A 15,051-nucleotide genomic window follows, 5' to 3' on the forward strand; every position below is an offset into this window, starting at 1 on the left:
CTAATTTTCTAACTTGGGGCCTGGCTGTGACAGATACACTGTCTGCGTATTATAAGTGCATTAGCATGTAAAGCACCTGTTATAAGGCAGAGGTGGTATCCGTCACAATTGTGGCAGAGTATTTGTCCTCCAAACTCTAAATTAGGCCATGAATCTTGTGTAAGGGTGCTGTTTGCAAGAACTGAGAACCTGCCTGGAAGAATAATTCTATAAGTCCGAAATACCATTCGGCTCGTCGATGCCATGTCAGTTTACACAACTTGTGAAAATGCACACCAGCTCCATTCACGTCCATTATATGTCAAGCTGCAAACACCCTCTCATTGTAAAAAGATGCAAATAGATGGGTTCTTTTTGCAAGAAGTAACTCTTGTGTCAACCTCTTCCCCAGTATGGTCTTCTATGCGGATCATGTCTGCTCTTCTTGGGTGTAAATGGACATAGGTTACTGAAGAATCAATTAAAAGTCAGTACTCATACACCAATGCTTTGTTATGCTATGTGATGCATACCTTAACTTAAAATATCTCTGGATAGTAATTGCCTCTGTGTTTTTCTAAGCTCTGCTTTCACAAAAACATGCATTAACCGAGAAATATTTTGAGTTAACGTATTCGCTCAAGACGTCATAAAGAAACACACAGACCCCTTCTACGCTGGTACATCACATAAAGCACTATGATGAAAAAGCGCCCTATATTGTTTATGAATGTATGTATTCCTGTTGCCATGTTTCTTGGAAACATCCTGATCCTTTTAGGAGATGTTTGGAATAAACCTGCAGGAACAGGTTGTTAACATCTCTAAGTCCGCATTGGACCCGCTACACCTGGTTTCTAAACCACATAATGCAGCTCAACTTGAGCCCCTTCTGATCCCACCTAAGCTGAGAAGACTCCCAAGTCACAGGAAATCCAGCTTCTGAAACTCCTCCCCATCTCTATGATGCACTCTTGGAGACCATTCTATCAGCCAATAATGTCTCCTCAAGAGATTATGGCCTGAACATGCATTACGAATGCTTGGTTGAAGCGAAGGCTTTGAGATTGAAAACAGGTTGCGATGGGGACCTTTTCCTCACAACATTCCCTTCTTTAATCGATACTGATATTTGTTTTTTCAATGTTTTCAGAGGTAGTAGTGTTGTTAGAGGTCGTGTGATCATAGCTACATTTTGGCCATTGTGCTCATGGTAAGGCTTCGATACACCGCATTATTTACTCCAAGGTGCTCTACAATCAGTGACTTAATGTTGTGTTAGTGCTTGTCATAGTCCTTCAGTGTTTGATGGACTTCGATGAGCCTAACCAACTCTCTCTTTGGTGTCCACCAGGACTGTCAGACGAATTCTTAAGAGGATATGCGTAAAGTGGCCCAGGTGTGAAGAGGTATTTATTGATTTTTAACTCTTCAGTCTTCCTGAATTACAACTAAAGCTGAATACACATTTTCCAACTGGATAAGGCTATAAAAGACAATACTAGTTGATTTATGTTGGACTTTCTTGATGACAGTTCATTTTTTTGTCTTGGCTTCATTTCCGTTCTTGACTGTAAGGCTGTGTTCATTAGCCCTCCTAAAGTGTTTTCCTAAGAAAATAGGAACTTGTGATTTATTTTGGTGTCACATTATTTGCCAGATACCCCTCGTCAACTGCAGCAAACATGTTACTACACCCCCTTTAATATTTAATTAATTGTTTTTAAAATAATACCTATAGTACCCTCCCAGGCAATGTTAAAGTGCAACAGTTAGAGAATGGGGCACTTACTGCACAAGTGTGTTTTCTTGGATAAAAAGCCTTCTTAATGTGTGGTCCCATTACATGAAGTGGGTGACCATTGAATATGTCATGCCAAAGCCTCACCATGCATAGGCACTCCTGTTGTCCAAATATTAGTTTTTAATGAATGAGCTTTCTCTGGTCCGCAGATTGTCGTAGTTCTGGCCTTCCGAGTGTGCGTACAGACGTTGCTGTCCCCCGCATCCGCGGGGTCTCTGACCGAAATAGTTATGGGGACGACCCTGGTGCCTACGCCCTGCTGTGCCCGTCCATCTTCAGTGAGAAGGGAGTGTATGAGAAGGACTTTTTCGCCCCACGATCGAAGAAAGAGGTAGAGTATATCCAAGGTTTTTCTGATTAGAAATGATGGGGGGCATCGCTATTCCCCTGGCACAGGGGATTTCGATCCAGAAGAGCATTATACCAAACATTCAACATTTCCCTTGGGGTGCAACCTGCAAGTACGGACATTGGCCTCAAATGTAAGCTATGGTAAAGTGGACATTTGTCAGACTTAGCAAATATAAGTGCACTGTTTGCTTTTTCTCTAACTGCGAAAATCTAATAAAGAAATTAAAAAAAAGATGAGTGGGGGGTAGATTCCAAATAAACACACACAGGGACCCCAAGAAAATGTAAGGATTTTGGTGTCCCAGTCTCATATTCTGCCGTTTTGCAAGACTGTGACAGAGTTCCCTCCCCGCCAATACTACATTTTTGGACGGACCATAGTTTGACGACAGTGGAGAATGCTCTGTCTCCGCCACAGTAAAACTTCTGTGATGGCCTCATGGAGTAAGGGCAATTGGAGTTTTGGCTATATGTTCTCCCACCTAAGTTAGATGGGCGGACATATAGCCATTTTTCCTGTCGAAATGGGGCGGTAAGGGGTACCGAAAGTGCCCAATGCCCCCCTCATTATGGGAGAAAAATTGGGATTTTCTTTTTGAAATTAAATAAAACTTTGCAAGTGTGCCGTACGACTTTGTCACGTTGATGGATCCGTACTGCAAAATTACAATGCATTGACAGAAACCGCCATGACGGTGGCTCCTGCCAATGCTAGGAATGCCTGCTGGGCCGGTGGACATTTCTAAATTTGGCTGGGCCACCTCAGTCAGGGTGACGGAGTAATTTACTCTGTCACTGGTGGAGGACGGGCTGACCTCCAAATAGTAAATCGGTCCCGTAATCTTGCACGTTTACATTTCATAACAAATGTCATTAGTTCTTGTACCCCCGGATCCCTAGATCTCGAAAAACCAAGCATATGCAGAATACAACCAAATGTAAAAGTGCAGAAAGGACTATTCTCCAGTATTACATCTTTCATAGATTCACATGCTTGTATCTTCCCAGTCGTCATGGTGGGAGTCTCACGGTAACAGAATGACCAAAGCAGTATCATAGAGAAGAAAACTGCATAGAAAATCCCATAGGGACTGTAGTATTTGGTAACCAGACCTCCTCATTGTTTGGTCCAAAATTCAGCCAATCAGCATAGCTGCCCTGCCCTCCCCAGCAGAAACTTCCTGCCTCAGATTTCCAACCGCCTTCGTGTGAGAAAGGAGTCTCCCTGAGCTCTGCTCAGTTTGCTGTTCCTTGTGAACTATTGACCTTTGTTTTTCAACTGTCTTATCTCCTGGATTAAGGTATTGTGTGTACCTATTTCTTTTATGGTGTCTGAAAGCTCTAAAAGAGGCTTTTCAGGCCTTGCAGATCCTTTGGAAAGGCTAGGCTTTTCTCTGAAGACCCTCACAAGGACTGCTTATATTGTCTTCATCCAAAGCATGTGGCTAAGGATTGTAAATATTGTAGAATCTTCTCTGCTAAAACTCTGAGGGACAGAGAGGCTCGTCTGCTGTTGTGGCTTCAGAAAAAGAAGGCCGCATCAGATTCAGATTCTGGTGAGGAGTTTACTAGTTTAACACCTAAGAAGAAAAAGGCCTCACATTCTGAGGAAATGGTGGAGCTTAAGAAGGTTAAATTTAAGGGAAAGGAGGCCTCATCTCTCCCTCCTACTCCCATCAAGAAGTCGTCAGGTCAGAGGGGGGCAGGGTCTGCTCCGTCAACCAAATCCCTGATTTCTGCTGTAAAATCTGTGGCAAAGACTTCAGCTCCGTCGACGACTTCACCATCGACGACGACTATTTCGACGACGACAGCTGTGTCGACGACGGGAGCTAAGACCGTGTCAACGACGACTACGTCGACGAGTTTGATCATACCGTCGACGAAGAAACCGTCGACGACGACATCGTCGATGATGAAATCAGTGTTGAAGTCGTCGACGACCCCGTCGACGGAGACCACATCGACGACGGTCCCGTCGACGCTGGCTTCAGTGACGACGGCTCCGTCGACGATGACTTCGTCGACAATGAGTTCGTCGACGAAGAGTGTCATTTCAACGGCAAAGGCGTTTAAATCACCACAATCGAAGACTTTGATCTCTTTTCGCTCATTTCAGTCGTCGAAGGGTTCGGCGAACATAAGCAAATCTGCAGAATTCATGTCGTGGGCGCAGATTTCGCCTCTACCCCCATCTTCTTTGCTGGAGCAGGATTCAGAAGGGGAGGAGTCGACTGGAATGGCTTACAGTCCTTCGCAACTTAAAATAAAGAGCCAGGACACAGATGATGAGGAGGTGTTTTCCTTTAAGGAGAGAGCTCAGTCTCAGTCCGCTAGATATGAATCTTTCCAGGAGACTTGCGACTATGGTGAGGAGGATGATCAACAAGAAGAATCGCGAGAGGAGTCGCGAGAGGAATCAGTCTCCATACCTATAGCTCTGGTTTCTGACCTGAGGTTCATGATTAACGACTATTATCCCAGAGGCAAATAAGCCTACACCATCTACGCCAGCACCTACAGCACAGTCTCCGAGAACCCATTCTACTCCTCACACGCAGCAGGTGAGATCACCTCCAGTGGTCACAATCAGGGATGATCTAACGGACACTGATGATGATGATGAGCAACCTGAGGAAGGTGAAATTTTACAAGATTCTACGGGAGGTCAGGAAGGGAATGAGTACATTTTACCGTCGGCTCCTTAACCTACTCCGCCGCCAACCACTTCTCCTCCTCAGGATATTGGAGGTTTCCATGACATTATGGAAAAAGCAGCCAAGAGATTTGATCTGGAGATGGAGGTTAAAGAAACCGAATGTTTCTTATATGATTTTAAGGATGACGCCAGAAAGTCTGCTCGCTCAAACCCGATTATCCCTCACCTTTGGGAAGAGGGACTAAAAATTTTGAAGACACCGGCCTCCATCGCAGTTTCGGTTCCTAGAATTGAAAAGAAATATAGAGCACCAGAGTCTTCTCCGGCCTGTCTGATAGGACACCCGAGACCGGAGTCGCTGGTGACACAAGCAGCTCAGAGGAATTCCAAGAATCCAGTTGCTACTTCAATGGTGCCGCCAGACAAAGAGGGACGGAGGATGGATGGAGCCGGGAAGAGGTTTGCGGTCATGGCAGCCTCTACTATTAAAGCAGCCAATGCTATGGCCCTAATTAGCGGTTTTAACAGGCAAATGTGGTCGGATTTGGCACCCATTATGGCTGCACTCCCGGAGGATAAAAAAGAGGAAGCAGCTGCTATTTTCCGTGATGGGGCAAAGTCGACCTCGGAATCCATTGATGTCACCATGGATGTCTCCTCTATGGCCTTTAGGCAGATGGCAGGAGCGGTTTCTCTTCGGAGACAGGGCTGGCTAAAGGCTACATCCTTTCGTCCGGAGGTGCAGGCGAAGATTGTCGACATGGCATTCGATGGCGAAAATCTCTTTGGCAAACATATAGACGAGGCGCTGCAGGGCATAAAGTCAGATACGGACACGGCTAGGGCGCTAGGATCCCTTCAGCAAGGAAGGTTCCAGTCCTTTCGTAAAAGAGGTACAAGGGGTCAATGTAATCAGATATCTTCATATTCATCCAACAGATATCAGCCCTATAACCAGCAAGGATATAGGCAATACAATACAGGCAATCAATTTAGGCCTTCCAACTCCTCTTTCCAGCAGCAATCTAGAGGCAAGTCCTCCAATAGAGGAAAGAATCAACAATCTAACAGACGACAATGATTTCATGCCGGCGCTCCCCACACAGCAAATCCCGGAAAACGACCACTATCTGTCTCTCTTCTTCGACAATTGGATGTCCATAACATCGGACAAATGGGTTTTGGATGTAATAAGCAGAGGCCATACCCTGGAGTTTGTACAAATACCACCAGATCATCGCCCGGTGCTCAGACACCATCAACATCGTCAAGAGCTGCAAAAGGAAGTCCAATCACTCTTGCGGAAGGGGGCTATAGAAGAAGTACCTCATCAACACCGAGGGAAAGGCTTCTATTCACATTTCTTCCTCATCAAGAAAAAGCAGACTACGAAGGGGAGACAGGTATTGGATTTGAGGGATCTGAATCAATACATAAAGAAAATTCTCTTCCGAATGCTCTCGTTACAAGAGATTCTTCTGATGTTAAAGAGGAAAGACTTCATGGCTTTGTTTGATCTCATGGATGCATACTTCCATATCCCAATCCATCGGAAGCACAGAAAATATTTAAGATTTGCTGTGGAGAGTCGCCATTTCCAATTCAAGGTGTTGCCATTTGGCCTCAAATCGGCCCGAGGGTGTTTACCAAATGCATGGCCCCGGTGGGGGCCCACTTAAGGTTAAGAGTACATTGCATTTACCCATATCTAGACTATTGGCGGGTGACAGCTCCATCATTCACAAAAGCCAAGAGGTCTCTTCAGTGCTGCATCCGCCTATTCCATCAGTTAGGCCTTAGAACCAACTTGGAAAAGTCTTCATTGATTCCAGCTCAAGGCATTCAATTCCTAGGGGCATGGATATGCACCAAAGAAACGAAAGCATAACCGTCAGAAGAAAGGATGAAAAAAATAATGGGTCTGGCAACTTCCCTTCAGACAAAAAGGTTCACTTCTGTGCGGATGTACAAATCCTTGTTGGGGATGATGTCCTCTTGCATCCCACTGGTTCCAAACTGCCGTCTTCGAATGAGGCCCTTGCAGGAACATCTGGACAAGCAGTGGGTCCAATCCAAAGGAACCTTCGAAGATCGGATTACCATCACTCACCGTATGAAGGTGGCCATGTCATGGTGGAAGGTTCAGAAGAACTTGAATCAGGGTCTGAATTTTGTACCTCAGAATCACAAATATGTGATGACGACGGATGCCTCGTTACAGGGATGGGGCGCGCACCTTCAGGAGCTGGAAATCCAGGGACACTGGTCCGAGTGGGATGCACAGCTTCACATAAATATGTTGGAGCTCAAGGCGGTGTTTCTGGGACTCCAAGCTTTCCTGCCCAGAATCCAGAGCTCGTCGGTGCTCATTCAGACGGACAGCACCACCACTATTTTTTAGCTCCTAAAGCAAGGAGGAACAAGATCCAAGCAACTTTCTGCACTGGCGCAAAGGATTTGGAAATGGCTGATAAGTCACGACATTTCTATTCAGGTGCAGCATATACAGGGCATCCTCAACACACGTGCAGATGTCCTCAGTCGCACGACACTCAGCTCCACAGAGTGTTTCAAAGATGGGGCACACCAACATTCGACTTGTTCGCAACCCGGGACAAATCGAAATGCGATCAGTTTGCGTCCAGGTACCCTCAGCGGGATTCCAAAGGCAATGCGTTTCACATGGACTGGACGGGAATGTTCACTTACGCGTTCCCACCAATTCCCTTAATACTGTGAGTGCTTCGCAAAATGAAATCAGAACCGTGTCATGTCTTTCTGATTGCACCAGCTTGGCAGAGGCAGGCATGGTTTTCAGATCTACTGCAGATGTCAAAAGGCAACAAAGTGCAATACCCGACATTCCAGAGCCTCATATCAATGAGCAACAGACAAATTCTGCATCCGGACCTAGCATCGCAAAAATTATCCGCATGCAACCTCATGAGCTTGAATTCCAAGCCATGAGCATTCCACAAGACTGCAGACAAATTCTATCGCAATCCAAAGCTATGTCAACCAACAAGACATACACAGCCATATGGACACGCTTCTGCCACTGGTGTACCAGTCAAAGTCTACATCCGTTGACGGTACCCCCAGAAGGTATTCTGCCTTACCTGTTGTCGTTATCAAACGCAGGCCTGTCTCATGCCTCGCTGAAGATGCTTTTGGTGGCAATTTCAAGATTCAGGAGAATGCCAGACGAGCCGTCTCTCTGGTCTCACAGACTGATAAAGGAGTTCCTTAGAGGGCTCTTTAGAGCTTTTCCACCCATTCAACGACCATCAGTACCCTGGCACCTCAATACAGTTTTGACGCAACTTATGAGGCCACCATTCGAGCCTATACACAAGACAGACTTACAATTCCTCTCTTGGAAGACAGCCCTGCTGCTAGCTCTTACCTCGGCGAGGAGAGTTAAGGAAATTCAAGCCTTTTCTGCAATTTCGACAGGACAGAGTTATACTATGTACAAATCCTACGTTTATACCCACAGACCCTACTTCTTTTCACCTGAATGAGCCAATTATTTTGCCTACCTTCTTCAGCAATCCCTCATCTGAAGCGGAATGAGCGTTGCATTCTTTGGACATCGCTAGATGTTTGAAATTCTACATTGAACGAACAAGAACATTCCGCAAATTTAAACAGGTATTTATTGCATTTGAAGGACAGAGGAAAGGGCTCCCTCTGTCAAGACTGAGTATCGCCAGATGGATACCATCGGCTATCATCAAGTGTCATGAAAAAGGTGGAAAACCGCTTCATTCCAGAGTGACTGCTCATCCCACAAGAAAGATGGCGACATCGATAGCCTTATTTGCAGGAGTGTCTCTACCTGAGATCTGCAGAACGGCGACATGGAAGAGTGTGCATTCATTTACCAAGCACTACTGTCTCGACACTGCATGGAAAGAAGACACGGCAGTGGGACAAGCTGTTCTGAAACGTCTATTTCAATAAGGTATTCTTTGGTTCTTTGTTAATACTCTATACAGTATATGTGTATATATATGTAGAATCTGCTATTGTTATAGATGGTTTTTATTCCTATCTGCCCTATATATTTTCAGATCATGTTCTAACGATATTTCAGCTGCAGAACTTCCTTCTGGGTTCTATCCTGGAAACGCTGCAGGCTTTGTGGGTACCACTTACTACTCTGATACAAGCATGTGAATATATGAAAGATGTAATACTGGAGAAGGAATTAGTTACTTTCCAGTACACTATAGTTCTCCAGTATTATCTTTCATAGATTCACATGCGCCCGCCCACCTCCCCGTTTCTCAGGCAGAACCTATTGTCTCGGTATTTATCCATGTCTCTCACTTGGGGCCGGAAATCTGAGGCATGAAGTTTCTGCTGGGGAGTGTGAGGGAAGGGCAGCTATGCTGATTGGCTGACTTTTGGACCAAACAATGAGGAGGTCTGGTTACCAAATACTACAGTCCCTATGGGCTTTTCTATGCAGTTTTCTTCTCTATGACACTGCTTTGGTCATTCTGTTACCGTGAGACTCCCACCATGACGACGGGGAAGATACAAGCATGTGAATCTATGAAAGATAATACTGGAGAACTATAGTGTATAGGTAAGTAACTAATTCCTTAGTTACCTCAGATTTCCCCTGTACATTATTGGTACAGTAGCTTCATCATCCACCTTCTACTGGTGGTATCTCCAATATCTAATAAATGCATCTGTAAGTCACCCCCTGTATTTAGTGACCATCAGATGTGGAAGTTTTTTCCTCCCCTATTAATGGCTTCCCCTTTAACCATCATTTTCTTCCTATGAGGGGCGGGTGTTTCTCCTACTTTTGTCGAGACCTCTGTATCAAACAACTTCATGACTGTGTTATGGCCTCGTCCCACAGGCCTGAGCCCCTTGGCTGCAGATGGAGCTTTATTGTATGCCTCAGGGTGCCTTTGCCTGCTTTAGTAATGCTAAACCACATGCACATTTAATGTCATTGTAGCTTGGTAACTCTAAGGGCCTAATTTAAAGGTTGACAGATAGAATAATTTGTCATAACGTGGCAGATATCCTGTCCGCCATATTACAAGTGCTGTATGCTATAATTCAATGGTAATACGGCAGACGGGACATCCAGCACCTTTGTGATGGAGTATTCCATCCACCAAACTCTACCTAGGGTCTTTAAATGAGGTAACAGTTCACCCATTAGATTCCACCATTTTATAGAAGCTTCAGTACAAAGACAGATGCAAGGTTTTGGGAGCTCTGTAATATCGAACCTGTTACTTATGAGTGTTTAAAAAAGTGCAAAGATTATCATTGCCAATGGTTAGGTTATCATTGCAGTAGGGCCATGGCAATAATGTGTGCCATGCTAGCCAAAGGTTCGTTTTGCTGCCCTCCTCTCTTGTGTCAGGCCACATTTGCTGCTTGTAGGGGGGATATAGGATTTCCATGGTAATGGCACCCTGTGTGCCTCCGTGGTATTGCCTTTTAACACAACCAAGTTTGCATCCAAGATCTTCTGTGGAGTCTCAATAAGGAGTCTGGATTACATATGCATGCCCCTGTTTGTCACTTGAAACTGAGAGCACAAGCACCCTTGTCAACCATGTCTGCTACTACGAGGGAATGCCTTTGGCCCAGAAGATTCAGTGAGGGTAAAATATGCTGATGGTGGATTTCTTTATTTATGGATATTGTCGAATGATGTTGCTGCATACTACATGAGAAAGCGTACCTAGTTTCAGATACACACATGTATAAGGCCAAGCAAACACTAAAACAAAGCTAGCAATCATGTTATTTTTTACATTGCTCCTTATTAATTTTATATGATACACAAACCATCCAAGAAGATCTCCATGGTTGACACCATATATAATTGTAGTTTCAAACACAGCCAGCAAAAAAATAAAACTTACAATTTTCCAACTGCAGCTGTCCCTCCCTGCTCTCTTGATCTTAAAGACCGTAATATAGTCAGACAGGTTAAATCTTAACTCGGTCTCCTGTGTCTGTCATTACCAACCAATTGCCAGTATAATTTAACATTAGTATAAACTGTCTTTGCATCCTGTGAATATCTGTTCTATCAAAGTTCTTGCATTCTACCAGTATTTCATCTCACAACTTCCTCTTGTAGTTCCTCTCTTACAAATGGACTCATCTCAGGCAAACCTCATTATCAAGATTGAATTTCCATTTTACTAAACACAATGCTGTCCCTATCCCACTCGCAGCCCATGTTCATCCAATGTAGCCTCGAAGGCGAGCAGAATTGTGTCCTAAGGATCTATTGAAGACCCCTTAAGGTCTTGTTTATGTTGCATGGCCACCTCAGCCCTAACCCACTTCTGAACATCCAGCGTCCATTTTTTAACATCTGGTGCTCTACAAGCTTTCAACCCCATGGCAACATTCCTGCGTTTTCACTTTTGCTACTCCATTGATTTTGGGGCTTCAACTACCATCAAGCACAATTCTGTTGATGGTCCCGCAAAAGGGATTTTTTTCACATAGGGAAAAGTTAGAAGGCTTTACCCCACTTCTTCCAATCCTACTTCCACCCTATGAAGTCATCTTTTGTTAGCTTGGGGGAATACTTCCCAAGATGTTAAATTAGGAGCACTGAGTGACCCCTGCCATAGAGATTTTATGTTGCCCTGATCTGTGGCATAGACTTGACACCTGGATATTCTCAGGGTCACAAATCACCTGTTGAAAACTGTTTTAGTGGATGTGATTTTGATGGAGGAAAAAGCAAGAAAGATCAGCATTGCAGGATTTTCACTGATAGTCATAAACATTGACTATCCCTGGCTATTTATGGGCATCCAGGACCACTTATTTTATTTAAAGTTCTGAATTTGGAGGTAATAGCTGTCATTTTCTCAAAATGCCTAATCAACCTCTGTAGATTAAACAGGCTAATCCATTCTGAATTTTCTGTCTCTGATAACATTCATACATACACAATACAAAATACATATGGAAGCATCTAGCGAAAACTGAAACAATTATATTTAGTAATGAAAACCTCTACAGGATAGAGCGAAACATGAATGAAATACAGTTTTTTTAACCATTTTTTTTGCAGGGTCATCCCCAGACTTTTTGCCTTCCTCCTCCATTTTTATGTTGATTTCTTTTTTGTTGGCCTTAGGTCTCTGTGCTATTTACCACTGTTAACCAGTGCTAAAGTACTTGTGCTCTTTCTTCTTAACATAGTAATATTGGCGTATTCCCAATTGGCATATTTAACTTACTTATAAGTCCTTAATTAAGTTGTACTACATGTGCCCAGGGCCTGTAAATTAAATGCTACTGGTTGGCCTGCGGCACTGATTTTCCCACCTACTTAAGTAGCCCTTTAACTATGTCTCAGGCCAGCCATTGCAGCCGTGTGCAGTTTTTAAAGTGTAATTTCAACCTGGCATATTAAACCTTTTACAAATAAGTCACCCCTAGGGTAGGCACTAAACAGCCTGTAGGGCAGGGTGCAGTGCATTTAAAAAGATGGACATGTAATTTTAAGTTTTACATATCCGCGTATTGAAAAACTCTTAGATGTGTTTTTCATTACTGCAAGGCCTGCCAGTCACATAACTAGGTGTAGCTGACAGTTGGGCTTTGTGTATTACTCCTAGACAGCCACACACAAAAGAGAGCTTATGTGTGGTTGGACACAACTGCATAGGTTGTGTCCTACCTCTACAGAGGGGGCTGTATATCCACTGTATTAGTATGGAGCCCTTGTAGAGGAGACAGGAACCCTGAACACTTCAAAGGGAATCCTCTAGAAGTTTCTCCCTCTTCAAAACAGGCACAATATTCAATACTGAACTCTATACCGCACACGGTGTATGCTGAGACTTTGAACGGCTGCAGTACTCTGCTCCTGTACGAAGAGAGACATACTATATGGTGGATAACTTGGATTGAAAATCTAAAGGATTACGTTTACAAACGACAACATTAACCCCTAAAGCCCCTTTGTGGGTCGGAAGTATAACCACACTTACAAATCATATACTTGGACATAATAGCCTTGAGGAAGTCGCGGGATTACACCCTAATGCTTTGCAAACGCGTTGGCTGTTGCTGAAAACACCTGAATATAGCGTGACAAGAAAAATCAAAAAAGGAATACTGTAGAATTTATTATCACATTACTGTTTATGTTTGTTACTAATAGGGACACCTTGGTATAATTTAAAACGTGTGCTTGGGAGTAGAATTTACAATATTCAATACTGAATCACAGACACCAACTCTTTAGTACACTTTTGGACCTATTAACATTTACTCTATTTTTCTAAATTGGTGTGGGGTTTGTGTTGGGTTAGGTTTCGACTTTATTACTGTTTGAAGTGCTGCATAAATACTTTACACATTGCCTCTAAGTTAAGCCTGACCGCTCTCTGCCAAGCTACCAGAGAGTTGAGCACAGGATAATTTAGCATTAATTTTGGTTTGCCTTGTGCCTCACCCTGACAAGAGTTGTGGTTACTGCTTGACCAGGGTTTCACCCCACTCAGCCAGTAACCCAATATATCTTACAGGGCTATTAGGTCAATAGTGCACAAGCTTGAAAAACATGCATTGCTCCTTTGAGAAGGATGCAGGCCGTATTTCCAAGGATACACTGTATTGTCAGTTTGCCTCATAGCCTCAGTTCTTTTTTCTGGCTCATACTGAGTGAATCTCAGAACACTTCTCGGGATATTCACCTTGTTAGGTTTTCGCCTCAGATTTTTTAAGCCTACTTTATTCAACGTCTTGAATGTGTTTGAAGTGTTTTCCCTCCCTTGTATGTCATCTTTGAATGGATTGTCTCAAAAAATACCTTCACTTTTTGTAAGGTGTCCCTCATGTGGAAGTAAGAAGGTGGCTTCTGACCCACTTTCTATGTGTGCAGGCTATTTACCCTCCTGGAACATAGTCAAAGGATGCACATTTTGATAGAAAATTAAAAAGACGGTGTTAAAGAACTACAAATGAATTTGCCTGGGAGAGAAGATAGAAGATCTTAGGATGGGGGAAAGTTAAAGTTACACCATAGGCCAAACAGAGAAAGTGCCTATTCTGCGGCGCTTGTGAGCTCTCCAGACAGGAACTCCCAAATAGGGCGATCTAGAGAGGAAGCAGCGCTGCGATCACCATCACTCTGGACACGCCCATACTTATTTATATTTAATTTATTTAAAATGTTATATAGCGCGCAGTTACCCTCGGGCATCCCAGCGCTTGTCCAGACGCCAACAGTTAATCAAAGGCCAGTTCAGTGCAATCAAGCCGGAAACAAATACGTTTTGAGACATTTACGAAATCGCAAGGTGCAGGTCTCGGAGCGCAATTTTAAAGGGAGCGCGTTCCACAGCATAGCTGTGTTGACCGAAAATCTTCTCCTGCCAGTCGGGCCCTTTTTACTTTAGGGATTAGGAGAAGATGTTTCTGATCAGAGCGCAGCGTTCTATTAGCTTTATAAGGCACCGCTAGATTCCTCAATATGGGAGGGCCCTTCCCCTGAAGGATTTTATGGGCTATGCAGAGAGCCTTAAATTTGACCCTTTCCCGCACTGGGAGCCAATGCAGAGCCTTTAAGGCCGGTTTAGCTGACTGCATCCTAGCGACGCCCATGAGCAGCCTTGCCGCAGCATTTTGAACCTGCTGAAGTTTATTAAAAGTGGCTTCCGGGGCGCCCAGAAAAATAGCATTACTATAATCTAGTCTCGATGTAATCAGCCCCTGAATCAGCTGCTTCCTTGATGTTAAAGGCAGAAGAGGGAAAATTTTGCGAGCTGACCGAAGCAGAGCAAAACAGACTCCTGCAGTTTTTTTCGCTTGGGTCCTAAACAACAGGTCTTGCTCTAACCAGACCCCTAAACTCTTGATCTCCTCTTTCGAGCTCGGGAGCTCTCCCATACAGCTCAGCCAGCTGGTCAAAGGGAGGGAAGGGGTCTTACTCCCTAACAGCATTATTTCTGTCTTCGAACCATTCAGCTCATCTATTTATTTATTTATTTATTTATTTAAGCTTATATCGCGCACAGCTACCCACAATGGGTTTCCCGGCGCCACAATGGGTTTCCCGGCGCCACAATGGGTTTCCCGGCGCCACAATGGGTTTCCCGGCGCCACAATGGGTTTCCCGGCTTAAGAGCTGACTCACACATCCAAGTGTGGACTTCCGACAGGCAGGAGTGCAGTAGATCGGGGTTCTCCACCAGTTGGGATAAGGCGACCACCAACTGCGTATCATCCGCATAAC

General features: G+C 44.2%; 1 protein-coding gene across 2 annotated transcripts in view; it reads left to right on the top strand.

Annotated features, from left to right (window-relative positions):
* EFHB (EF-hand domain family member B) overlaps window positions 1-15,051 on the top strand; it is a 231,308-nt gene that overhangs the window by 196,094 nt on the left and 20,163 nt on the right. For both annotated transcript variants that reach the window (XM_086942169.1, XM_086942170.1), the window contains one exon: window positions 1,933-2,114. In XM_086942169.1, the coding sequence (XP_086798295.1) occupies window positions 1,933-2,114 (182 nt within the window). The remainder of the gene's footprint in view (window positions 1-1,932; window positions 2,115-15,051) is intronic.

The sequence above is a fragment of the Lissotriton vulgaris genome, chromosome 10 (assembly GCF_964263255.1).
Source record: "Lissotriton vulgaris chromosome 10, aLisVul1.2, whole genome shotgun sequence".
Lineage (NCBI taxonomy): Eukaryota > Metazoa > Chordata > Amphibia > Caudata > Salamandridae > Lissotriton > Lissotriton vulgaris.